Source organism: Neovison vison, chromosome 3 (assembly GCF_020171115.1).
Source record: "Neovison vison isolate M4711 chromosome 3, ASM_NN_V1, whole genome shotgun sequence".
Lineage (NCBI taxonomy): Eukaryota > Metazoa > Chordata > Mammalia > Carnivora > Mustelidae > Neogale > Neogale vison.
In genome coordinates this window covers 44,717,209-44,744,601 of record NC_058093.1, presented here as the reverse complement: position 1 = coordinate 44,744,601, position 27,393 = coordinate 44,717,209, and the positions used below count along the sequence as shown (strand labels likewise).

General features: G+C 41.8%; 2 protein-coding genes across 9 annotated transcripts in view; both read right to left on the bottom strand.

Annotated features, from left to right (window-relative positions):
- The window catches only part of RBM44 (RNA binding motif protein 44), a 28,866-nt gene extending 23,188 nt beyond the window's left edge, over nucleotides 1–5,678 (bottom strand). For all 3 annotated transcript variants that reach the window (XM_044240893.1, XM_044240895.1, XM_044240896.1), the window contains exons 1-3: nucleotides 5,603–5,678; nucleotides 1,120–2,729; nucleotides 599–657 (exon numbers count right to left, since the gene is read on the bottom strand). In XM_044240893.1, coding sequence (XP_044096828.1) covers nucleotides 599–657; nucleotides 1,120–2,729; nucleotides 5,603–5,675 — 1,742 coding nt within the window. In that variant the 5' untranslated portion in view covers nucleotides 5,676–5,678. The remainder of the gene's footprint in view (nucleotides 1–598; nucleotides 658–1,119; nucleotides 2,730–5,602) is intronic.
- Nucleotides 5,679–22,163: 16,485 nt separating this feature from the next.
- Nucleotides 22,164–27,393, bottom strand: part of LRRFIP1 (LRR binding FLII interacting protein 1) — a 78,936-nt gene continuing 73,706 nt past the window's right edge. For 5 of the 6 annotated variants that reach the window (XM_044241934.1, XM_044241940.1, XM_044241942.1 and 2 more), the window contains 4 exons: nucleotides 26,484–26,601; nucleotides 25,720–25,799; nucleotides 24,522–24,626; nucleotides 22,164–23,035 (listed from right to left, as the gene is read on the bottom strand). In XM_044241934.1, coding sequence (XP_044097869.1) covers nucleotides 22,925–23,035; nucleotides 24,522–24,626; nucleotides 25,720–25,799; nucleotides 26,484–26,601 — 414 coding nt within the window. In that variant the 3' untranslated portion in view covers nucleotides 22,164–22,924. The remainder of the gene's footprint in view (nucleotides 23,036–24,521; nucleotides 24,627–25,719; nucleotides 25,800–26,483; nucleotides 26,602–27,393) is intronic. The other variant, XM_044241935.1, reaches the window with a different exon arrangement.

Genomic DNA, 27,393 nt, shown 5'->3' with positions numbered 1-27,393 from the left:
TTCCCTTTTTAAAAGGTTTTATTTATTTATTTGAGACAGAGCAAGTAAGCACCAGATTAAACTCATTAGGAGAATGAAGAATGAGTGAAGGAAAAAGTAAATGAAAGCAGAGCATGAAAACTAATTTGAATTCTCAGAGACCTGCCCTTTCTTCTCCAAATCTCCACCCCAGATTCTCCATGGATGCAGAGTAAATTACACAATGAATTAAAATCAAGATTAAAATACTCCAGTGAAAGCAGCTATTTACTTCTTCAAATATGTAAGTTTTCCATAGGTACTACTTTGTGTTGGTCTACAGGGGGATCGAACTGAGGAAAATGGAATAATTAAATCAGTATAGATTTGGGTTGAATAAATAAAGATAAGAAGCCATGAGTTTCTGAAGGAATTATTGAGATATAATCTTAGTAAGTGAAAAGCTTTAAAGTTATACATTATCTTAATATTTATTTGTTTGAAGGCAAATGGCTAAAGCAGATGATCTCTTAAAGTCCATTTGGCTATTATTCCATATGGTTAAATACTCTACCAAAAAAGCAAATTACTGTTTTTATTTTTCCCTATGTGTATCTATAGGTTTATACACCTGATTCACCTTTCAGGATGTTTCTTCAAGTCTGTGATAGCAGACGCTTTTCTTAATTCCAGGGGATCCTGGAAAACGTGATTTAAAATGAAATTAGAAAATAGATGACAAACACAGATAATTTATTTTTTGTTTTTCTTTTTTTCTTTTTGAAATTTTATTTACTTATTTGATAGAGACAAGTAGGCAGAGAGGCAGGCAAAGAGAGAGGGAAGCAGACTCCCTGCTAACCAGAGAGCCCAATGCAGGGCTCGATCCCAGGGCCCTGAGATCATGACCTGCACTGAAGGCAGAGGCTTAACCCACTGAGCCATCCAGGCACCCCTAAAATCCAATTTCTAATTGACTTGGTGGCAACAGCTGCCACCAAAATGGACAGAGTTCAGTAGCAATCTATTCACCTCATCCAGCAGCCCCTCATGAAAACATTAGGAACCCCAGTTATAATTTAACAAACCATTTATTTTATCATACACAGCCTCTCTATATAAGGTCAAATAAAATTTTATTATTAATCTTATTGGCTTTACCTGATTTAGGAAATTTTCATTAGGTTTTGAACTGTCAACTGAGAGAGATTTTCCCAGTGATCCTTTTGTCACAGCCCCTGGCGCATCGTCATCATCCTGACTGCATGACCAATCTGTGTTACAAGCCACGCTTCTCTGTTTCTCACTGGGCCATTCACCAGGCCGTTTTTTGTTCATCATTGTTATCTCTGTATTGCTTGATGTAGATGCTACAGAAGATCTTACACTTGTTGCCCTGCTGGTTGTGAAACAAGCCCTAAAATCAGTGCTAACATCCACTGTCTGATTAACTGTGACTGTCTTGTTTGCTCCATCAGTCACTAATTTGGGACATGTTCCTTCTATATTGTGAAAGCAAGTTTTACTTGTTGTACTGCCATTAGTAACCTTCAGGGAGTTATCTTCTACTGCCTGATTATCTTTGACTGCAGTCCTTGGAAGAGTAACAGAAAAATCTAAGGCTGGATTAGGGCTATTTTGTAGGCTTTTATAATGTGAATATCCACAGGCAGAAATTACTGAATCATCAAAAATAGCGGTCCAGGACGTTTGACAATCTTTACAGGGCTGGAGTAACATCTGTAAAGATTTGTCTTGTGATGTGCGAGGATTTTCAAGGTAGTGTGACTTTTTGTTCTCAACAATTGCATTCCCACAAAAATCTTTACTTTCAATTATTTGACATTTCATTTTGCCTGTATACATTTTAGTTTTTAATGCTTTTTGAGGATTCAAAAAGCCACTCTTGGATTGAGATTCCTGGTTCTCAAGTGGACTACTCCCTAGTACAATTTCATCAAAGACTGTATGGTACATCAAACTCGTCTCTTGTTCCTTACGCATTTCATGCTTTGGTTCATGATATTCTCTTAACACAATGGAATTCTGAAACTTGGAGACATGAGTTGCATCTTCTTGTCCATAAACTTCAATTGAATCTAGAGAGATGCTACAATTACTTTCCAATTTAACATGATTACCTTCTAGATTGCTAGCATATTCAACTTCATAACCTGAATTTCTCAATCCGACCATTTCCAGATTAGGTATGTTCAATGTTTTCTTTTGGTCAAATGATAAAGAAGTACTTATGTATTCTTGCTCTTCTGCACTGTGATATTCCTGCTGTGAGTCTTCATCTATATCATGTTTTTGTGCATCTTCAGCAGTTTCTTTATAATCATCATCTGAAATCTTACAGGTTCTTTCAGAGCCAACAATCTTATTATCTTGATATTCCAAAATATCAAAAAATACCCCTTCTCTTTTCTGCATTTCAGAATCTAATTCTGAATTTAAATGAATGAGATTTTCATTCTTCAGTTTTGACTCTGAATAATGTACAGAGTACGTTTCATTCAAGAAAGCACAGTCAATACTGTCCTCAAATTTGCCAGACTGAGAGAGATTGCTCTCCCTGTTAGGATCTGGACTCCCGGTACAAGACAGCTCCAATAAATCCATTCGGTCAGTACTGTTGACTTCTTTGTCATTAGCTCTTTGTTCTACTGCCAAGGAATCCCAGTCATCATCAAGAAAAGCCAATTTAGCTTTGCTACAACCACTGGAAGATAATAACAAATCTTCTTTCTTAGGATTAGAAGGCACATCTGATTTAAAAGAGAAAAAAAAAAAGAAGAAAATGTTGACATCACTAACATTACAGAAGCTAAACACTAGAAAAGACCTTAAATATGATCTGATCAAAGCTCTTCCCAATATATGAATACTTTTTACATTACCCTTGACAAATAACCCTTACGTTTTCTGCTATGGACTAAATTTTGTCCCCCTCAAAATTTGTATGCCTGTCGAAGCCTTAACTTCCAGTATGACAATAATTGGTGATGGGGCCTCTGGAAGGTAATCAGGGCCAGATAATCTCATGAGGATGGGTCCTTCAGGATGAGGTAAGTGCCACAAGATGGGATAAATGCCAGAGAGCTTGCTATTTCCTTCTACCATGTGAGGACACTCTAAGAAGGGAGCCTCCACAAACTAGGAAGAGAGCCCTTACCAGAACATGACCATGCCGCACCCTAATTTGGACTTCTAGACTCCAGAACTGTGAAAAAACAAATATATGTTGTCTAAGCCACTCAGTCTATGCTATTTTATTATGGTAGCCCCAGTTGGCTAAGATAATAGCCAAGATTCTTCTTGAATTCTTTCAATGGCTAGGTGTTTGCTATTTATAAGGCAGCTGCTCTGTAATCTTTGTTTTATTTTTTTTAAAGGTTTTATTTATTTATTTGAGAGAGAGAGAAAGAGAGAGAGAGCATGAGAGCGGGGAGGGTCAGAGGGAGAAGCAGACCCCTGCTTAGCAGGGAGCCCAGTGCAGGACTGGATCCCAGGAATCCAGGATCATGACCTGAGCCAAAGGCAGTTGCTTAACCAACTGAGTCACCCAGGAGTCCCTGCTGCTCTGTAATCTTTGGATGCCTCCTAATGACAGCCTTAGGCTTTACAGAAACAAAGAAAAAAAGACATTGGCATTGCATCCAAACACGGTTATCCTCAGGGTCACAGGTAAGAAAAAGGACAATTACATGTAATACAGTGACAGAGTTGTGTTAATGAGCAGGGAAATGCTCTAGAAAAAAGAAGTAGTAAACTTCAGAGGAAATTTACATTTAAAAAGTGTTTTGAAACAAAATAGTTATTTCAGGCAAATCAAACAGCATGCACATAGAAAGTCAGCTACATTAAAGAACATGGCATTTTCAGGAAATTATAAGCCACTTTGGAATAAAACACCTCTATGGAACTAACAAGAGCTGAGAACAGAAAGAGAACTTTTATGATGTGCTAAGAATTATGGTTTTTATTCTAAGGCAACAGACAGCTACTGAAAGCTTCTTAAAAGGGTAGTCAAGTGAACAGAGTAAGTTTAAATACCCCTGACAACAATGAGAATAAAAGCTTGAAGGGGAGACTGAGGCAAAGAGACTAAGTACAGAAGAGGGATGAGAAGATGGGACTGGGATAAAAGCGCCATACTGACAAGGCTTGGGGGTTGATTAAGAATGGGAAATGAAGGAGAGAAAATGGCTGTTGAAGTTTTTGGACTAAGAACATAATCAGAACCACATTTTATATCAAGATCCAGTACACACACACATATGGATATATGTAAGTGAAACAAAAATCCTACAAAACAGTAACTACTCTATGACCAATACATTTTGGTATTTTCTGGTCTGTTTAATTTATTTTTAAAAAGTTGATCACAATCAGCTAAACTGATTTCATGACTACCAACTGGCTATCACCTGCCTGGACATCATTCTGAGATAATGCTAAGGTTTACAACCTGGTATTATTACAGTTGAATGGAAGTATTTGGAGCTAAAGGGATAGATGCACTTTATAAAGAGGAATAGAGAGAGAGCAAGAGGGGAGGGAGGAGATAACAAGGGGTCAGCGGCAAGCAAGTGGCATTTGAGGTCAGTGATAAAACACCCACATGTGAATATCTTATTTTATTTTATTTTATTTTTTAAGATTTTTACTTTTATTTATTTGACAGACAGAGATCACAAGCAGGCAGAGAAGCAGGCAGAGAGGAAGGGAAGCAGGCTCCCTGCTGACCAGGGAGTCCGATGCAGGGCTTGATCCCAGGACCCTGGGATCATGACCTGAGCCAAAGGCAGAGGCTTTAACCCACTAAGCCACCCAGGCGCCCCCACATGTGAGTATCTGATAAACCATTATAAATATGGGGTTGGAGCAAAGGCTAGAAGTGTCAGCTTCACTTTTAAATTTATTTGTTTTTCTTAGGGATTCGTATAGGAGTTAGTTATGTATTCTGGACACTGATTCTTTGTTTTTCATATTTATGAGATTTTTCCCCTAGTTTATTGCTTATCTTTTAACTTTATATAAAATCTTAGACTGTGTTTTTTAAGATTACTTAAATTAAAATTTAAAATTTTAATTTAAAAAATTAAAATTAAAAGCCTGACTTCTGGCTTTTGTCTCTCTAGCCTTCTCTACCACAGGATTATAAAAGTATTCTTCTATGTTTTATTCTACTGTGTGTGTGTGTTAAAACCACATATATTCATAAGCACACAAAACTCAGTCATCTTGCTTTTTATGTTCTTGCTATTTCTTGTTTTCTCATCTACCAATAAACACAGAAAAATTTCAGATTTGTGTGAAGACAAAACATCTACAACTTGGGTAGCAGAGACCAACCTGCCCACCTTCCACTTTATACCCTGAAGCCCTGACTGAATAGAAATCCTCTCTTCCGGCTCACCAGAATTTTATTTCCTAAATCTTCCATCTATCCGAGGGGTCCTGTGTAGGCTGCACATATTCACCAGAAATCACCTGAGTTTGCTAAATTGAAAATGTGCTGAATCTTACCACCTTACTAGGAGGAAGGCTTAAAAAGTAGCAACACTGGAGGGGGAACTAACCCATTTACATTAATATCTCTCCACCTAGAATAAAGCCAACTGGCCTGGCCCCTCACCTTTCTGGGTGTTTCCTCCATTATAGTGGGAGCCTTTACCAGAAGCTGTCTTCACCACTGCAGTAGCCTGCATCTCTCAAGGATGGGCACTCTAGAAGAGGAATAAATATCAAACTATTATCAAATTTGGCATTATATTTTAAAAAACTATTAGAAAATCAAGAATTTGACAAAACAGCAATTATGATCAGAGATTCTAATACCAGAGTGCAAGAAAACTGGTAGAACATTTGAATAACTTTTGTAAAAGCATGAACTGACAGCTAAGTAATAAATTATATTATTTAAACAGACATGGCACATTCTTTTAAAATTTCCAAGGAACATTAAAGGACAATGTATTAAGCTACTAAAAGCTTTAATCCAAAAAACAGAGTACTGAAGGCTACAGTGTGACCCACTGATTTCAAACCTGGATCAAAAATGTTTCAAAACAAATTATAGACTGATTAAAGCCCGATGAAACAGTATATCCATATCCATATAATGGAGTATCTTTCAGCCACAAAAGGAACAAACTAACTGAAACATTTAATCTCATGAACTAATCCCAAAAACATGTTGAAAGAAAGAAGTTGGACAAGAGATCATACAATGATGATTCCATTTAAATGCAATGTATAGAAAAAAACAAATTTATAGAGACAGAAAATAGAATAATGGTTGCCTCAGGTAGGAGATGGGAAAAGGGGTTAACTGTAAATGGTTATAAGGGATTTTACTGGAGGGATTAAAATGTTCTAAAGCTGATTTATGGTATGATGCTTGCACCACTTGGTAAAGTTATTAAAACTGAACTGTGTATCTGAAAGGAGTAAAATATACCTCAATAAAGGTGTTTTTAAAAAGTCACTGACAAGGACTCTTTGAATCCAGTGGCCACATGGGGAAGTCCAAGCTAGTCACTTATAGGAAAGCCAAGGCACCCCAATGGATACATGAGTGATTCCAGAGGACACCAGCTGAAGAAATGTCCAGTCAACACACACAATCATTTTGGGCTTTCTGGCCCCTAGTTATCTTCCCTGTCTATAGGTCTAAAAAGATAAGGCATTGGGACGCCTGGGTGGCTCAGTTGGTTAAGCAACTGCCTTCGGCTCAGGTCATGATCCCAGCATCCTGGGATCGAGTCCCACATTGGGCTCCTTGGTGGGCTGGGAGCCTGCTTCTCCCTCTGCCTCTGCCTGCCATTCTGTCTGCCTGTGCTCACGCTCTCTCCCTCCCTCTCTCTCTCTCTCTGTTAAATAAATTTTAAAAAAAATCTTTAAAAAAAAAATAAAAAGATAAGGCATTGTCAGTGGAAGGTTCCTGGGGAGTTTGAAAAAAACTGATTTTGTTCTAATTCTCAATGAACTATTTCAATTAATGATCCTGAACAAATCATCTAAGTTCACTCGCCCTGGGCCACAATGAGAAGACATTATAGCTGACCTTTGAACACAGAGGCACCAAGTCCCCATGTGTAACTCTGAGTCCCTTAAAACTTAACAATAGCCTGCTATTGACTGGAAGCCTTACCAATAACCTAAACATTTGCAGAACACATATTTTGTATTATATATATTATATATAGTAATTCCTATAATAAAGTAAGCTAGAGAAAAAGATGCTATTACAAATTTAATAAGGGGGAGGGGCACACAACTCTTGATTTTTGGCTCAAGTCATGATCTCAGGGTCATGAAATCAAGGCCCGGGTTGGGCTCCACACACTGAGCATGAAGCCTGCTTCTTAAGATTCTTTCTCTCTTTCTCGGGGTGCCTGGGTGGCTCAGTGGGTTAAAGCCTCTGCCTTTGGTTCGGGTCATGATCCTGGGGTCCTGGGATCGAGCCTCACATCAGGCTCTCTGCTCAGCAGGGAGCCTGCTTCTCTTCCTCTCTCTCTCTCTGCCTGCCTCTCTGCCTACTTGTGATCTCTGTCAAATAAATAAATAAAATCTTAAAAAAAAAAAAGATTCTCTCTCTTCCCCTCTTCCCTCCTGTTTGCTCTCTCTCTTTAAAAAAAAAGGGTGGGGCACTTGGGTGGCTCAGTCAATTGGGTGTCTGCCTTTGCCTTGAGTCATGGTCCTGGGGTCCTGGGATTGGGCTTTGTATCACGCTCCCTAATTTGCAGGAAGTCTGTTTCTCCCTCTCCTCTTACCCCTCCCCACCACTCATGCTTTCACTCTCTCTCTCAAATGAATAAAAGTTTTTCAAAAAATTAAAAATAAAAAAATTAAAAACAAAAAAATGCCATAATGTATATACATTTATAGTACAGTATAATATCAAAAAAGTCTGCATATAAGTGGCCCCCCACAGTTCAAACCCACGTTGTTTGGGTCGACTGTATAAAGCAGAGAGCTTACTTCATGGAGACAGCCTGTCTGGCTTTGAATCCTGACTTAGCTACTTAATAAATGGTAAAAACTTCAACAACTAAAAACAAATTAATGACCATGAGAGCAGAGAGTTCCAAAATATATGGGACCTGGCTAAAGTTATAACCACAAGACACAACTTCAGATACTTGTTATTAAGTCTAGCTAAATAGACTAATAAGAGGTCAACTCAAGAATCTAGGAAACAGGGGCGCCTGGGTGGCTCAGTGGGTTAAGCCGCTGCCTTCGGCTCAGGTCATGATCTCAGGGTCCTGGGATCGAGTCCCGCATCGGGCTCTCTGCTCGGCAGGGAGCCTGCTTCCCTCTCTCTCTCTCTCTGCCTGCCTCTCCATCTACTTGTGATTTCTCTCTGTCAAATAAATAAATAAAATCTTTAAAAAAAAAAAAAAAAGAATCTAGGAAACAGCTATAGTACTTAGATCAAAAAGAATTAGTTAAGACAAAAGCAGAAGTGACCGATTTGAAAAGAGTAAAAGTGATAACTAAAACTAAGCTATTCTTTGAAAAAATAAAGTAGATAAATATCAGATGAATCTCACTAAGAGAGGAATGAAACACAAGTCAGCAATGAGAAAATAAGCACTTTGGTAAGAGGTTTCTAAAGAGTACTTCTAAAAAGTATTTATAAAAACTGAGATTGCTATATACACTTCTGATGGATAAATTAAAATTTAACCAAAATAGTCCATTTTCTAGGAAAATAGTTTCTAAAAAACTCACAGAAAAAGCTAGTCAGAGAACAAATCATAGAAAAAATTGAAAAGGCCATTAAAGATCTGTCCTTTATCAATTCCTATCAAGCCTAGTAAATTCTTATTTGATCTGTGTAAGCAGGAAAGTTCTAGGTCAAGTGAACAAAACTCTAACCTGAATCATAAAAGGAGTTTTGGCCCCTCAATCAATTCTGAGACCTGTGCCAGTTTGTAGTCTCAGCACCCCTTGAATGAAGAGGAGGCTGGGTCCTCTTGAAGAAGGACCCTAAACACACACTACTAAAAATTAAAATTACTAATCTTTCTCCTAGCCTTTCTGAAAAGGTTAGCCTCTTACCAAACTAACTGTATATTGGGGAAAAAGAAATAATCAGACAACTGGCTCTGAACTGACATTGATTTCAGGAGATCCAAAATGTCGCTGTGGCCCAGCCCTCCAATCAGAGTAGGGACTTAGGGAGGTCAGATGAGCAATGTAATTTTAGCTCAGGTCTATTTTGCTATAGGTCCACTGGGTCCCTGATCCCATCCTGTGGTTATTTTCCCAGTTTCAGAACGCATTATTGTAAGAGACATAACAGATTAACAGATGGCAGAATTCTTACAGTGGTTCCCTAACCTGTTGAGTGAGGGCTATTATGGCGGGAAAAGCCAAAAGGAAGGCATTAGTATTGCCTCTACCTAGAAAAATGGTAAATTAAAGCAGTATCACATTCCTGAAGGGATTGCAGAGATTAGTGCCATCACCAAGGACTTGAAAAATGCAAAGTTTGTGATTCCCACATCTCCATTCAACTCTCATATTTGACCTGTGCAGAACAGAGATGGATCTTGGAGATGACAGTGGACTACCACAAATTTAACTAGGTGGTGACTCCAATCACAGCTGTTCTACCAAATTTGGTTTCATTACCCGAGCAAGCTAACACATCCCACGGTAGCTAGTATGCAGCTACTGATCTGCAAATGTGTTCCAGGTAGGAAGCCAGGCTCCATACGGATCATGTTGTATGTTCTCTTTCCTTTGGAAATCACAGCCTTATACTGCCTATTGCCCAGTATCTGGAAACAGTTGTTTCATACACAAGGCCTAGTTTTCAAGTTGTTTCGTGGCAACATGATAAATCCAATTTCTGTTACTATATCATGGCCAGAATCTTCCATATGCTTGAAAGTATGTTTTCTGACTACAGTACAATTAAGAATAATGAAAAGGATAACTTCCCAAATACTTCTTTTGCAAGGCGGGGTGGGCAGAGGAAGAGGGAGAGAGAGAATCCCAAGCAGGCTCCACACCCACCACAGGATGCACCCAGTACCCTGAGAACATGACCTAAGCTGAAATCAAGAGTCAGATGTTTAACCAACTGAGCCACCCAGGCATCCCATACTTACCAAAAATTTAGAAATTAAAAAAAAAAAAATTATAAATAATTCATGGATAAAAACCAGTATCACAACAGCAATTAAAATTTTTTTAACTAAATGATTATGAAAATACAACATATCAAAATTTATAGTGCTTAGAGAGAAATGTATAGCTTTAAGACCTTATACTAGAAAAGGAAAAAGGTTTAAAATCAATTATTGTCTTAAGAAACTAGAAAAATTATAAATTATAAATTAAATCCAAAGTATGATGGAAATAATGAGAGGTAAATAAAAGTAAATGAATAGACAAAAAAGGAACACATCCAAATTTTTGAAGATTACTAAAATTTATAAACTCTTCACAGAACATTCAAGAAAAAAAGCAAAAATTGCCAATATCATGCATGATAAAGGAGACATAACTATAGAAACTTACAGACATTAAAATAATAGAGAATATAATGAACAACATTATCTGATAAATTCTAAAACTCAGACACAGTTCCTTGAAACCCACAACCTTCCAAAATGGATATAAGAATATATAAACAATCTGAATAGTCCCATATCTCTTAAGAAAATTAAACCTGTAAATAAAAATTTTCCCCAAAGAAAATTCCAGATGCAGATGGTTTCACTGATGAATTCTACCCATCAACTAAAGTAGAAATAAAGGCAGAATTCAATTTTAACCCACTGAGCCACCCAGGCGCCCCTTAGAATTCAATTTTAGACAAAGTTCTTTAGAAAGACAAGGAAGAGGGAAGACTTCCCAATATGTTTTAGAAATTCAGCATAAGCTTGATACCAAAATCTAAGAAAGACATTGCAAGAAAAGAATAAATAGGCCAACAGCTCTCATGCACATAGACTCCTATAGCCTAAAATAACTTTTTTGCAAAGCAAATCTGGCAACATTAAAAGCAATCAATTATTGACCACAGTAAGAGAATAAAGAAGAAAAATCACAGGATTATCTTAAGAGATGCAGAAGAAGAACTTGATAACATTTGTTAAAGCTCAGAGCCTATTAATGGTAAAACCTCTCAGAAAAAAAAAAAAAAACAGTAAGGAATTTCCTCAATCTAATAATGGGTATCTACAAAAAAACCAAAAGAATAAAAAACTGTATGGCTAACATATTTGATAGTAAAAATTGAATAATTTCTGTCAAAAATAAGACATTTACTCTCTTACATTTATTTCATGTACTAGATGTCATAGGCAGTACAATAAATAAAAGGCATACAGATTGGAGGGGAAAAAAAAGTACAACAGTCTTTATTCACAGATCATATAATAATGTACAGAGAAAAAACAAAGTGATATAGAAAGAAACTACTACAACAATAAGTAAATTAAGCAAAGTTGAAAAATAAAAGGTCAAGTGCATTTCTATCCTCTAGTAACAAACATTTGGAAAATGAAAATTTTAGAAGAGTATCATTTACAAAAGCATCACAAAACATTAAAAACTTGGTGTTTAAATGCAATGAAAGATGTGTAAAAATTTTATGTTGAAACTATAAAACACTGCTAAGAGAAATTAAGGCAGAACTAAACAAAAGGAGAGATACACCATGTTCATGGATCAAGAGACAATATTGTTAAGATCTGCTCTCTACAAACTGAGATACAGACTGACCACAATTTCAATCAAAACTGCAGAATGATTTTGTTTTTTGTAGAAGTTGACAATTTCATTATAAACTTACATGGAAATGCAATGAACTTGGAGTAGCCAAAATAGTTTAGAAGAAAATTAAATGACACATATTTCAAGACTTATTTATAAGGCTAGAGTATTTGCAGTGTAGTATTTTTTTTAAAGATTTTATTTATTTATTTATTTATTTTATTTATTTGACAGAGAGAAATCACAAGTAGATGGAGAGGCAGGCAGAGAGAGAAGGAAGCAGGCTCCCTGCTGAGCAGAGAGCCCGATGCGGGACTCGATCCCAGAACCCTGAGATCATGACCGGAGCCGAAGGCAGCGGCTTAACCCACTGAGCCACCCAGGCGCCCTGCAGTGTAGTATTTAGACTAATAGATTAAGGAACAAATTATGAGAGTCTGGAAAGAGAGCCACTTGATTTTTGAGACAGGTACTAATTCAGTTCAACGTGGAAAGGAAGGGCTAGGGCATATTTAATAAATGGTGCTGACATAGCTAGATTTCTGAAAGGCAGAAAAAATGCCTAGACTCCCTACTTTACATCTTATATAACAGAAGTGAGATAGATCACATTTCTGAATGCAAAAATCAAACCTATAAATTTTCTCAAGAAAATACAGGAGAATATATTCATGTCTTTGGGGGAGGCAAAGATTTCTTAGAATACAAAAGGTATTAATTAAAAAGTTGCTAATTTAAACTTCCACAAAAAATTTAAAACTTCTGCTCCTCAGAAGACACCACTGAAAAAGTGAAAAGACAAACACTGAGAAAATAGTCACAATTTATATATCCAACAGAGGACTCTTACCTAGATTATGTAAAGAATGAATACAAATACAATTTAAAAAAGGTTATCTAATGGGGGTCTGGGTGGCTCAGTAAGTTAAAGCCACTGCCTTTGGCTCAGGTCATGATCCCAGAGTCCTGGGATCGAGTCCCTCATTGGGCTCCCTACTTCTCCATCTCTCTCTGCCTGCCTCTCTGCATGCTTGTGGTCTCTATCTGTCAAATAAATAAATAAAATCTTAAAAAAAAGATTATCTAATAAAAAAAGGGATAAAATACTTGGGTATTACTTCACACATACATAACACAAGGCATATGAATTGCTCTTAAGCATAGAGAAAGTGCTCAGGATCATTAGTCATCAGGGAAATGCAAATCTATTTATTTATTTTTTATTTTTATTTTTTTTAAAGATTTTATTTATTTATTTGACAGAGATCACAAGTAGGCAGAGAGGCAGACAGAGAGAGAGGAGTAAGCAGGCTTCCCGCTGAGCGGAGAGCCCGATGCGGGACTCGATCCCAGGACCCTGAGATCATGACCTGAGCCGAAGGCAGCGGCTTAACCCACTGAGCCACCCAGGAGCCCCAGGGAAATGCAAATTTAAATCACCAACATAGCACTTCACATTCATCAGAAAGGCAAAAAAAAAAAAAAAAAAAAAAGGACTGATAACAGCCAATACTGGTGAGGGTGTGGACAAACTAGAATTCATAACAACACTGATAAAGGGAATGCAAATTGCTAAAACCCATTTTGAAAAACTCTAAGTTTCTAATGATGTTAAACATATACCTACCCTATTACCAAGAAATTACATTCCAGTGTCAGGAATGTATACCCATCCTTCTCTAGAGAATCATTCTTTAATATATAAGTCAATAATGACTGAACTTATATTTGCTAAGTCATATGTTAAGTGTTAAGAATATAGGGGTGATCAGCCTCTGCCCTTATGAAACATGATGGACATATAACAAAGAAGCAATTTCCAGAAGTAGAATAGGAGAATAGAGAGAGAGCATATAACTTCTTATAGGGTCCCCTATCTCAAACTTGGGACACTCTTTAAAAATATATATTCCAGGGCACCTGGGTGGTTCAGTTGGTTAAGTGTCCACCTCTTGATTTTGGCTCAGGTCACAATCACAGGCTCCCCCCTCAGCATGGAGTCTGCTTGAATTTCTCTCCCTCTCTCTCTGCTGCTCTACCCTGCTTGTTCTAGAGCAAGAGAGAACAAGTGGAGAGAGAGAGACAAAGGGACAGGGAGAAGCAGACTTCCCACTAAGCAAGGAGCCTGACACAAGAGCCATTATGTTAGGTCGTGATCTCATGGGTCATGGAATTGAGCCCTGAGTCAGGGTTCAAGTTCAGTGGGAGTCTACTTGAGATTCTCTCTTTCTCTATCTCCCTCTCCCCCCACCTCAAATAAATAAATAAATCTTTAAAAAATAAATAAATAAAAGAGCCAGACTAAGGGTTAAAGGTTTAAGGGAAGGCTTTCCTGAGGAATTGTCTTTTAAACTAAAATCTACAAGACAAGCAAGTAGGAGTCGGCTATCATATTGATTACTAAATCTATTTGGTATTTACTTTGACATAAAGGATATACTGTCACACACAAATGCATTTTGAGTTTTTAAAACTGAGAGTTGTATTTTAAAAAGCAATTAAAAACTAATATTCTAGCTGAGTAAGAAAAATATAACCTATATCTACTTTGGATTTCACAATAATTAAGTAGACAATAATATAGCATGGATAAATTGATAAAGGTAAGGAAAAGCTTATAAAGAAAGTGACATAAGCTAAATCATAAAGCTTACATAGGGGCCAATCACTAACAAAGAACATCTCAAAGGGAATAGAGCTTCTCAAGTTACAAGAACAACTATTGGATGACCCACCGGTAAAACATTGGATGACCCACCGGTAAAACAAGAGGAGACAAGACAACTAGACTTAATATGTATAAAAGTGAACTCACTATCATTGATGGTATACTCACTGAACTAGGAACGAAGGAGAAGGAATACATTTATATTATTTTGCTTTTGGGTGTGAAGAAATAGAGATGATGAATTTATTTAATACATACAAGTTCTAAGTGCCTCTAACATGTACAAATTGAAACTTATATACAATTTTGAGGTTTAGGAATAATCTGGACTGGAAGTATTCAGCCTCCAATTTAGTGTTTCAGAAACTGATTTTAGCTAATAACGGAAAAAAATCTGGCCTAATACCAAGAGCTTAGTAACCTTTTATTATTTTTATCGCCTTAAGTCTGGCTAGTGGCTGTTAATGTTTGTGGTTATGGAGTTTCCAAAGATTTTATAGAAGTCTCACATTCACTTCCCCGAGAACATACACATACACACATAAATAGAGGTTTTATAGACTTTTATATTACATCTAAAAATTTCTACTAACTCTTGGCTTAAGGGATTCTATTTAAGTCAGTAAAGATCCTACTCTAGGAATTCCAGGAAAGTATTTAAAATAAAAGTTAAGATGAAAAGAAAACTAACTTATCAAAATGACTTAGAATATATCAGTGGTTTCTTATTTTTTGGACCCAGGAAGTCTTCACATTGTTATAAAGTATTGAGAACCCCAAAGAGTATTTGTTTATGTGGCTAATACCTACTAATACTTACATTATTAGAATTAAAATAGAAAACTTCTAAATATTTATTCATAAACACTCATAAACCCATTACTTAAGCAGCACCTTATTTTTTATTTTTTTAAAGATTTTATTTATTTATTTGACAGAGAGAGAGATCACAAGCAGGCAGAGAGGCAGGCAGAGGGGGAAAGGGAAGCAGGCTCCCCATTGAGCAGAGAGCCCGATGCAGGGCTCTATCTCACAACCCTGAGATCATGACCCAAGCCAAAGGCAGAGGCTTAACCCACTGAGCCACCCAGGCGCCCTTTAAGCAGCACTTTGAATGTAAAAATGTGTATTTTCAAAAAAGTTAGCAAAAAGAGCATTAAAATTCTGCCACTCTCTTTAATATCTGTTGTTACAAGATGGATTCTCGTTCATGTCCGATTCTGCCTTCAAATCTGCATTCAACGTGTTGCAAGCTTCATTTTTTTTTAAAAAAAAGATTTTGTTCATTTATTTGAGAGAGAATGAGTGAGAGAGAGCATGAGAGAGAAGGTCAGAGGGAGAAGCAGACTCCCCAGGGAGCTGGGAGCCCGATGCGGGGGACTCGATCCTGGAAGTCCGGGATCATGACCTGAGCCGAAGGCAGTTGCTCAGCCAACTGAGCCACCCAGGCGCCCATGCAAGCTTCATTCTTAAATATGTACAGATATTCAACACCAAAAACTTGGACAAAAGGAAAAATTTTAGTATTAAAAAAACACTTGCAAATCACACTTCTGGTAAGGGTCAACTATGTGAAATATATAAAGAACACTAACAAATCAGCAACAAAAAGACAAACAACCCAATTTTAAAACAAGCAAAATACTTGAATTAACATTTCTTCAAAGATACACAAGTGGCCAATAAACACATGAAAAGATTCTCAATATATCAGTATTCATTAGAGAAACGCAAATCGAACCTATAATGAGGCACTACTTTATATCCACTAGGATGGCTATTTAAAAAAAAAAAAAAGCGCACACAGAATAGAAATGTTGGCAAGGGAATGAAGCAACTGGAATCCTCAAAATTGCTGGTGAGTGGATAAAACAATTTCCGGTATGGAAAACAATCTGGCTGTTCCTCATTAAACTAAACAGAGGATGACCATAAGATCCAGCAATTCCACTCCTAGGTACATACCCATTTCTATTCTGTTTTTTCGGTTCTTATTTACCAAACGATTTCCTCCTGTGTTTTCAATCCCAGAACCCAGCCAGCACCCGTAGGACTCTCCTTTGACACCTCCTCCATCCCTGTCAAGTCCTGTCAGTTTTAGCATCTGACACATTTTTGTAAAGGACCGCTGACTCTCACACGGACTGCAGCAATGACCTCCTGTCCGGCCAGAACAATCTTTCCAGAATGCAGGATTAGTTCAAACCCCAGCTTAAAGCTCAGCAACAGATGTCACTACTCTTTGGATGCAGATTAAACACCCCGCAGGACCCCCTGCCTGGGCTCTGCGTCTACAGGCAGTTTGTGAAGCGAATTGGTTATATGATCAGGTAATATTGCTGCTGCTACATCTATTTGTTTGCCTTTGCCTGGGTCAGGCATACATACTGTGTGAAATTGAGATGATGGACATCTCAGTGTAGATTCGGGTCTGATTTGTCATAAAAGTAAGAATTTTTTTTCACCATCTAGCAGATGGGAAGTCTATAAATGCTTCCAGTCAGAATATTTGGTTAATTATTTCATATTTAACTGGTTTGTTAGGTAATTGTTCTTGGAGTCAAGGTTGAACTTGGCCAGAGAAACTCAACTCAGTCATGGAAAATGAAGCCTCTCTGAAGACTCTCTCCTTTTCCTTTGCTCCCTGTGTTCTTCCACCTCCTCACTTTTACCTGGGAATTGTCACTTAACTGCGGAGGATTGGCAGTAGCTCTTTCATGTCATTGTTTTCCTTTTACCTCTCTTATTTATTCTTATTCTGATTTTCTGTTAAATGCCATTTAAAGAAAGTTGCAAAGACTTCTGTCATTGGCCCCTGCTTTGAACTGAGGAAAGCATTATCATTTATTTGATTGAAAAATGGGTTTATGCTTTTATGATCAAGTGTGAATAAATTTTGAGAACATGTACTGCTTTTTATTGAATTAAAAAAAAAGGGGGGGGGCGCCTGGGTGGCTCAGTGGGTTGGGCCGCTGACTTCGGCTCAGGTCATGATCTCAGGGTCCTGGGATCGAGTCCCGCATCGGGCTCTCCGCTCAGCGGGGAGCCTGCTTCCTCCTCTCTCTCTCTCTCTGCCTGCCTCTATGCCTACTTGTGATCTCTGTCAAATAGATAAATAAAATTAAAAAAAAAAAAAAAAAAACAAACACCACGTCCTCGACAGGTGAGCCCCGTGCGTTCTCCCTGGCTGCCGTGTCCCACTTTCCGCCAACCACTTGGAACTCCCCTTCCCCCTCCAGGTCCCCCCAGACACCCCCGCTGCGGGAACCCCTGCTGGCCTGGCCAACACACCCACTTCGGGAAGTCTGGGTCCGCTGTCCGTCTATCCAGCTGGGTCCGCCCGTAGCAGGGGACCCGTGAACACCTGTCACAGCGATGCACACGCAGGTGGATTTCCGCCTCCCGCCGGAAGTAACTCCATCTACACGACAGTCCCGCTTCTTAGCTCTAGGCCCGCTCTTGGGGTACCAAGGCCGCCTTAGCGCCTGCAAGGTAAGGCAGCGGACCACACTCAGGATCGAATATGAAGGTACCAAATTGGGGGATTCTGGAGCGTCTACACCACTGCGCAAACCCAGAGCGGCGGCCTACCCCGCCGGGCCCCCAGCCGCTAAGGATCCTCGCCTCCGGGGCTCGACTCAACTGGGCTTCGCTATAGCGGCCCCCAGGCACCCGGCCTGCTCCCCGCCAGCCCAAGTCTATGCCCATCGCACCTCAGAGCCACACCGCCGCCGTCGCCGCCGCCACCGCACGAGAGACTCCGGACCTCAGCCGCCGCCTCAGGGCCGAGTTTCTCCTCGTGCTGCCGCAGGGCGCGTCGGGTAACGGACACCGGCGGCCCGCCCCTCGCTCGGTGGACGCTCCCATTGGTCGGCGTCGGCGCGGGCGGCCTGTGATTGGCCCGGCACGGACGAACGAGGTGGTGGGCTGGCGTGGTGCGGAGGCGGGCGCAGGAGAGCACCTCCGAATGGGCGGAATTAGTTCCTTCAGGGCAGCCCTGGAGTCTGGGCTTGCGTGGCTCCGTGGTGCAAAGACCTGGGACCCGAGAGTTGCCAGCACAGGTCCAGCTGCACCCTGGCGTGGGCCCAGCTCCCGCGGAGCCCGCCGCCCGCAGGGGTGGGGGGGGGCAGCCCTCTGCGACAGGTGTCCCTTCTCTGGCCTGGCACGACGTCTGCCCTTGGGCTGTCCGTTAGACTCCCCAACTCAGGCGGGGGTCGGGGAGAGAAGACGACAATTAAGGCAGCGCCGAACACCCAGGAATCAAGACAAATGATATTTTAATTTCCTTTAAGGAAGAAAGTAGTGAGCAATCCAGGGTGGCTCATTGGGTTAAAGCCTTTGCCTTTGGCTTGGGTCATGATCCCAGAGTCCTGGGATCGAGCCTCGCATTGGGCTCTCTGCTCAGCAGGGAACCTGTTTCCCCCCTCTCTCTCTGCCTGCCTCTCTGCCTACTTGTGATCTCTGTCAAATAAATAAATAAAATCTTAAAAAAAAAAAGAGAGAGAAGAAAAGAAAAGTAGTGAGAAATCCAAGATGAACCAAGTATCCATATCGGTATTCCTAACTTTTCCTTTTGCCTCAGGTTCTGGTATGTCTCCGCAAGGCACCATATCCTCTTTGTTTTCAAAGTATTTGTTTTCACCCATCCTGAAATTTTTTTTTTTTTAAGATTTTATTTATTTGACAGACAGAGATCACAAGTAGGCAGAGAGGAAGGCAGAGAGAGGTGGAAGCAGGATCCCTGCTGAGCAGAAAGCCCAATGCCAGGCTTGATCCCAGGACTCTGGGATCATGACCTGAGCTGAAGGCAGAGGCTTTAACTCACTGAGCCACCCAGGTGCCCACTTGTAGAAACACACCAGATGCTTATGCCCCAGTTTGAAAATTGGAACCTGGCTGTCTCTGCCTGGCACTTCCCACCCTGCTATCCCATGCTGCCCTCTTCTGTGATTACCTGCATGTGTGGCCATTCTCTTCCTTAGAACCACCTTCTTAAGGTGGGCATTTGTCTTGGTGTTCTCCACGAGCTCAGCTTCATGCAAAGCAGAAATCCATATTTGCTAAATAATAACCTAAAATTTCAAAAATATCAATGCTAAGTTTTGATTCTTTCGTTTACATTTCAGACAATTGAAATGGGACATCAGAAATGAACAATGGAACATAGCACCTCACTGAAGTTCTGAACTGTGCTTAACTTAACGTTATCTACCGATATTGTGCATTTACAATGTCTTTTGAATGGGTTTCTTTATGTCCTAAATGTCTTAAATGCCACTTTAGTTCTAAAAATGTGGCCAGCTTGTAGGAAACATTCAATAAGCATCCTGGTCCAGATTTTCAGCCACCTCTTCTCTTCTCCCAATTTTATAATTCAGGTGAAAGCCATGATTCTCAATGGGGGGTAGGGTGCTTCCCTTGGGTGACGTCTGTCGCGACTGCGGGCTGGACCTATTTGCATCTGGTGGGTAGAGCGAGGCATTCTGCTCAGCTTCCTTTGATGCACAGGACAGCTGCCCAGCAAGCAAGAAGGATTCTGCCCAGAATATCAGTGGTGTGTGGTTGAAAATTCAGAGATGAGAAAAGCCAGCAACAAATTCCATATAGCGACATTTGAGGAAAATTCATATTCTATGAAATAAACTTAAAAATCCTGTTCTATCTTCTTCTGGATTCAGAAGTGTGTGTAAAACGATTTGCTATTTCTGTAAAGATTGGTGGGAAAGGTAGAGACTGAAGGTTTGACTTCTTTGGAGCCACAGATTTGGGGCAGGCTATCTTCCCAGGATCAGTGAGACAAGTAGCCCTCCTCTTACCAGTGGTGGCAAGACTTGCAGCCTGTTAACTCCCTGGGCTATGGCCTCCTCGTCTTGTAACCTTACAGGGCTTTTGTGAAAATCCAGTGAAGATATATATCTAACTATCAGACCAATAAATCTGAGTGCTCTGTGTACTTGCTCTTAGTATCATCTGTGATGGCTAGATAAGGAGGTTGTGCTGCTTAAACGTGTTTGTATTACAATGATGTGGAGGAAATCTTAAGGATAAGACAAGGAAGGAAACATTTCCTCTGTGCTACCTGTCCCACCACAGCAAGAAGATGGTACTGGAGGGACCCTGCAGGAAGCAGGGACTCCCCTTCCCGGTTCCTTCCTTCTTGTTCACATGGAGCCTGTGGTGTGAACGTGTGCCACCCAGGGGTGCCCACCCTCCAGCAAAGTTTGCACCCCAGTCCTGGCCCCTGGATTCCTGCCCGCTTGCATCAGTCCTTGGCACCCTGTGACTTGTATGTCCCCTTATGGGTGGTGGCCCCAGGCTCTCTAGTGAGGTCTCAGTCCCAATTTGTCCTCTCTTGGCCATTCTTTAGAGTTCTCATCCATCCTTTCTTTGTAGTTCATTCCCTATGGGTTGATCATTCCCTGCGTTAAATTTCCGCTGCTCAGATTATTGGTAGTTTCTATTGTTGGGCTGGACCCTGATCCCTTGCATTCTTGAAAGAACTTAGAAACCTTGGAAACCTTAATGCTCCTGAAGTAGAACTCTAAAGTTAGAAGTGTTTAGTAGTGGTTGGAAACCAATGTGTTTTGACAGATCCTAGGGAAATATAGAAAACATGTTGTCATGGAGAGTTGGTGCTTCCATGGGATCAATGCAAGAGTAGGTTTCTGTATTAAAAACATGGGTCTTGGGGCGGCTGGGTGGCTCAGTGCCTCTGCCTTCGGTTTGGGTCATGATTCCAGGGTCCTGGGATCGAGTCCTGCATCGGGTTCTCTGCTCAGCGGGGAGCCTGCTTCCTCCCCTCTCTCTCTCTGCCTGCTTATAATCTCTGTCAAATAAATAAATAAAATCTTTAAAAAAAGAAATGGGTCTTGGTGCGCCTGGGTGGCTCAGTGGGTTAAGTCTCTGCCTTCAGCTCAGGTCATGGTCTCAGGATCCTAGGCTCGAGCCCTGCATCAGGCTCTCTGCTTAGTGGAGAGCCTGCTTCCTCCTCTCTCCCTCTGCCTGCCTCTCTGCCTACTTGTGCTCTTTCTCTCTCTAATAAATAAATAAAATAATAAAAAAATAAAAATAAAAACACGGGTCTTGAATATGCAGCAGCTACAACATGTCTGTGGGCACCAATGTGTGGTTGGGGACTGGATGATCTTATCTGTGGCGTGCTCAGGAAGGAGATCTGAACCGTAAACTGTCTGTGGAACAAGGAGACATGAACTCCTCTTGTGCCTAATGTCACCTTGTGCATCCCAGACCCAGATGGTACTGGGGAACAGGCTCCCATGACCTCTAGCACTGTGTCAGGAGTGCTGTCTCAATGGTATACACCCAGGTCATGTCCCTTACACCAGGATTCTCCAAGTGTCAACATGAGGTATACTTGGGTGACACTGTCTGGCTAATATCCTGAAAAGCTGACTTGCTGACCCAAGCTGCCTTGAAGTACAACATCCACAAGGACTAACTAAAAATCTGTAAGTAGCCAAACTTTTCTCTAGTTTGCTCCAGAAGATCATGTAGGTGACTTTAGTGTGTAACTTCCTCGGTTTGCTTTATATTCTAAGACTCTTATAAGTGCACTCGCTATTCTTGTTTGTTGAGAATACACCTTTTTTTTTTTTAACTAGGAAAAGAAAACTTAAGTAGGAAAAGAAAAATTTTTAACTAGGAAAATAAAAATTATAAAATTTGATATACACAAAAAAATAAAGAGATGATCCAAAACATATGAACAATGAATACGGAATAAAGATCTTTCTCTGCGGAGAAAGAATATAAAAAACCACATTACTAAAACTTTTCAGCATTTCATTTCTTTAATTTTTCTAATAGTACATTCTTTAAAAGGAGTTCACAACTTCAAGTCCAAATAGAAGGGTCACATAGTGCGAATGGAAAGCTGTCATTTTCAGTGGAGCTATTGCCTAATTACCCTGGAAAAAAGTGTTCGTAGGGTTGAACTGATGCAAAAATCCCTTAGAAAAGCTTCATTTGTTGCCTGTAAAGAGTCTTCTTAAGGTCACTTTTACTTCCAGACCACCCCCTTGTTTCTAGTGAAAGAGTTTGCTTCGTAATGGCTTGTGGTTCCACAGTGTTTGTGTATGAAAAGCGTAGGCTAAGATACTACCAAAGTCGCTCCAATTGTAGATTCTGCCCCAAAAGAGAGTCCCGACACTGTAACATTTCCCCTCCACTTTCAGCAAGACACATGAAAAGAAAACTCAAGTCGCATTTTAATCTTTACTTTGATTGCCGTGTTCAGTGGCGTTGCGAGGCTGCCGCGTCGTGGGACACAGAGCTCCCGTGGGCCCGGTGTGCTTGTTAAATGACCTGCGGATTTGGAGTGGTGGCCCCAGCCCAGTTCGGGGTCCGCAGTCAGAGGCATCTGGTGGCTGCCGGGGCGGTGGCTGGGCCGGCTTGGGAGCATGTGGGAGCCGAGCGCTCCCTGGACGCTCTCGGAAGCAGGGGACATAGCAGCAATCCAGGGACGGGAACGGAGGCAAGCCCACGATACCATGCTCTCCATCTGCCAACCGGGGTTGTGGACAGAGCTGACGTTTACTGCTGGGACAAGAGCGCGCTCCGATTTGCTTTCATTTTCTCCAGGCGCTTCACTAAGTGGCCATTGCTCACCTCCAGCTCTTCTGTTTTGTCCAATGCACAGCGCAGCTGGAAGCAAAGAGGAAAGGCAGCTTTGAGGAACTTGCTTCCTCCCAACGTAAAAGGATTGCCAAGATTCCATCCCACTGCAAAGGACAGTCGTCGTCTAGACACACTGAGCTCCTTGTAGTATAAGCTGTATGTGTGTGCATGTGTATATTTCTTAACTATTTTTTAAGGGACTCAAGGCACAAGATCCTGGCCTCAGGAATGACTAGACAACCCTCCTCTGAAACAACTCAACCCCAGACACGGCACAGTCTAGAGGGTCCCAATGGTCTGACAAAACATAAGTGAGGCGAACAAATCAGAGCTGAGCCCCGGCCAGTTGGAGGAGTTGGTCCCTGAAGCCTGGGCAGCCGGGGGCAAGGTTTCTACAACCAGAAACCAAAGTGAGTATGGCGGAGGCCAAGATGGCCACACCGTAGAGCCCAGGCCACAAGAGCCTGGGGGTCAGAGTGGAAGCCACACCAGCAGGGCCACAGGGCGGACAGGTGGGGGTACGACTGCCCCGTGGTTGCGGAGACACGCATCCTCAGAACGGAGACTGCAGCTCTACCTCTGATCCAAAGGCCTTTTTGGGGGTGGGGGGTTCCTGGGGTCCTGGCATGGGTTAGCCTCCCTGCATCCCCTCTCACTAGCAGAGGCAGAAGCAGAAGCAGAAGCAAGCCCCCTCTGCAGGAAATTTCCCCAAGTCAGGCCCCGAGGACCCGCACATCAAAATCAAGCATCACTTCACAAGACACCAAACACACGAAGGATAAGCCTTCTGAGCCAGCAAGGGAATTTGAGCTGCCAAGACTGAACATGGGTCAGTCCTTGGGTGGGCATGGAAAACACAAGAGTGTTCCTGTACAATATCTTTAAAGAGAGAAGGATACAGTTAACAAAGAAGCATACACGACCATACAATGAGCAAACATCAGGAATGCACACACTTTAAAAAGATGAAAGGTAAATGGGGAGACCTACCAGCAAAGCAGTAAGGAGCTGGGCAGGACAGGTGGGTATAAAATATGGAAGCTGCAGGGACAGGGTCTGACCACCTCAGGGTTAGAGCCCCAGAGGGGAAGTGGAAAGACTAGGAAAGAGGAATACGTAAGGAGGTCATGGGTGAAAACTTTCCAAACTTGACTTAGAGACAGACTTCATGGATCCAAGAAAGACAATACATCCCAAGCAGAATCAACAGTAGGAAACCTGCAGAGGATGCATGAGGGTGAAGCCGCAGAAAATCAAAGACCAAGAAGAACTTGAGAGAAGCGGGAGAGAAGAGGCTACCTACAAATGCCCCACAGCCACCATCATGGGGAGACCTGGGATTCAGCCCCAGGCTGAATTGGCGAGCATTGGCGAGGAGCATTGGCGAGGCCCTTTGGGGTGGCTTTGGCGCCAGGCCCGGGGAAAAGTCTGGGGTGGGGGAGGGGCAGAAGCTCTCTCAGCTGACAGACCATCATTTCCCATTCTTTCCCTGCCAACAGCCTAGAAAATTTACCTCTCTTTGGAGTTTCCGTTTTTCGGCCTTAAGTTCATCTTCTATTTTTTCGGCATTTTCAGCAGCCGATTTATAACGGGATACTTGACTCTCTAACCTTATTACCTAGAAGGAAGGGAAACATCCTATGTGTAAATTAACAGGCCTGTTTTCTTTCTCCAGTTGCTTTATCACATGTGGAATCAAAAGGCAAAGTTATCAAATGGCAGGACAGACCATGCAAATCATTAAGACCTAGCACCTTGGGCTGTGTATAGGTTCTAGCCAAGTGAGCCCTTCTGGGCAGCCCAGTGCTGATTGCTGTGAGGGTCCCCTCCCCTTTCTGACCCTAGTCCAAAGGCGTGGCTCCCACAGTGCTGCCCTTGCTCCCCCGACGTGGGGCCATTCTGCAGGAGAGGTATGTTGAGGCAGAATGATGCTCTGGACAAAGGTTCAGCCAGGGCCTCAGCTCCTGTCACTCTCCCTGGGGTGGCATGGTGGGGAGGAAGCAAGGGAGAAAGAAAGGCCAGGAACTAGTAGAGAGGAAAGGAAGGAGGCTTGAGGATGGCATTCCACAGCCAGGCCTGTGGCGAGGGACAGGAGCAGCCACAACCCACTTAAGACTTTCAGTCCACTGAGACCAAAAGCCTGCTTCCTAAACTCGTCTGGTCCCAGGCGTGCTATCCTCATTTCTGTTTCCTCTAAAACTCCCCAAAGTGCTAGCCACAGGAACCCATAACTGAGGGGGTTAGGGTACCAACTTCATCTCTCCCTTGGCTGAGGACGCAGCTTGCCCCAGATTGGCCCAACGTGCTAGAGGCATAAACACCCCCTATCTAGAAACCAGAGCAAGCCAACCAAGGACAGAGGCAGAAAATCTGGGAAAGAGGGATGGCCCCACGTGAAATGCTTTCTAATAAATTATTTTTAAAGAACATTTTTAAGCCCCGCCCCCCCTCCCCCAGCCCACATTAGTGATTTTCCAGAAACAGCCATTGTTTATAAAGGGTTAGTATCCATTATAACAACCAGAATCTTCCCAGTCATCTTCCCTCCCCTACTTTCTCTCCCTGTAGGAAACACACAGACAGCCCTTTCTGGCTCTGTGACTCTCTGCTCCTCTTTGCGCTCAAGCCCTCCAGGGCGAGTTCTAGCAAGTGCACCTCAGTTAATCATCGCTTTCACTCTCCATTTATTGCTTAAAAGTACACACACATACATTTTGTTCTAATGCAGTTATCTCTTGCTCAGATTTTGCAAGTTTAAATTTGAGGTCGCTGATCTGTCTGTTGGCATCCCCTAAAGGTTGAAAGAGAAGGAAAATCTGTTAAACTCTTGGGCTTTTTAAAATGTTAAAACAATAATACCTGGGATCCAAGTCCCCTACTGAGTCATTGGCATGCAAAGCTGGAAGTTCTGGCCTATGGCCCCACAGAGTAAGGAGGGTGGGGGGGAGGAGGAGAGGGGGAAGCTAAGATAGGAGAAGGCAAGCACTCTCCCTGTGCCCAGGCTGGGCAGGTGCCAGGCATGACAGCCCCTCTGAGCACAGAACACAAAGAAGTGGTTGAGGGAGGGGAAGGGGGGTAGACTTCGGGTAATTTTATCTCCCTTTAAGCCTCTTTCTAGTTTACTTGTATGGAAAAATACCTTTTACTTTTTCCATACCATCGGCTGAAGTCCTATGCAGCCTGGAAAACACCGTTTCTCACAGTGTATCATATGGTGGTAACTTGGAGCACATTTTGGGGGCACCTGTTCGAGTCCCAAGGCTCACACAGGATCATCCCCACTCTGCCCACCTGCCCAGCCTCGTTCCAGTTCCATCCCATACAGAGACATCATTGCACTGTTGTACTCAAGGGCTTTTTGGGGCCAAGGGGAATGCCGGGTGTTCTTGGCCATGACGGTTTTTCTCCCCTGGCCCCAGGATCACACAAACAGGACAGGTAAAGGGTTTACTTCCCCAAGAGGATGGACATTTACTTTGCAGATCCATTACGTGAATGTCTGTCCCGTTCTCTAAGATGTCATTTCCGGGGTGCGGGTTGTCCAGCTTGCCGTTCTTCTGTCTCTCTTCCAGCTGTCCTTTGAGTTTCTTAATCTGAAAACATCCACCAATAAAATGTGTGAATTTCTGGACTCTAAATGAGGCCGGAATTTGAGCGTAGAGCCTATGACAAAGGAAGAGGTGTGCAGAAACCAATGCCCCATAATACAGTTGAGTGTTGCTATGGGGTTATTTCCTGGGTCTTCAAGGTGCCCAAAAGATCGGGGTTATGTAATCAAGCACAAGAAAAATGTAGTAAATGGTTACAATCCACCAGCCACCATAGTTGGGGTGGGGGGTGTCTCTCACCTTTAATAACCAATCCAAATAAAGAGATGAACACCCTCGGCCCATTGGTACTCTTCTCAGGAAGTAAGAGCATAATGGGTGAAAATGGAATCAGGTTCACCATATCAGGCAAAAATTATTTTGTAACTCTGGGTGAAAAGTTACTTTTTTTTTTAAAGATTTTATTTATGTATTTGACAGAGAGAGAGATCACAGGCAGAAAGGCAGGCGGGTGTGTGGGAGGGGGGAAGCAGGCTCCCCACCAAGCAGACAGTCTGATGTGGGGCTGGATCCCAGGACCCTGGGATCATGACCCGAGCCAAAGGCAGAGGCTTTAACCCACTGAGCCACCCAGGCGCCCCTGAAAAGTTATTTCTAAGTTTGAAATTCCTCTTGAATTCAGGAGACTATACATAACATACTTTAAACTTTTATCTCAGAGTTGTTAGCAAGTCAGTGCACTAGTCACCTTCACATTCTTCACTTAAAAGCTGGGCAGGGCCTTCTGAAGCCTTCCAGGCCCAGAAGCACCATCCGGAAGGCCTAACAGAACTGCGT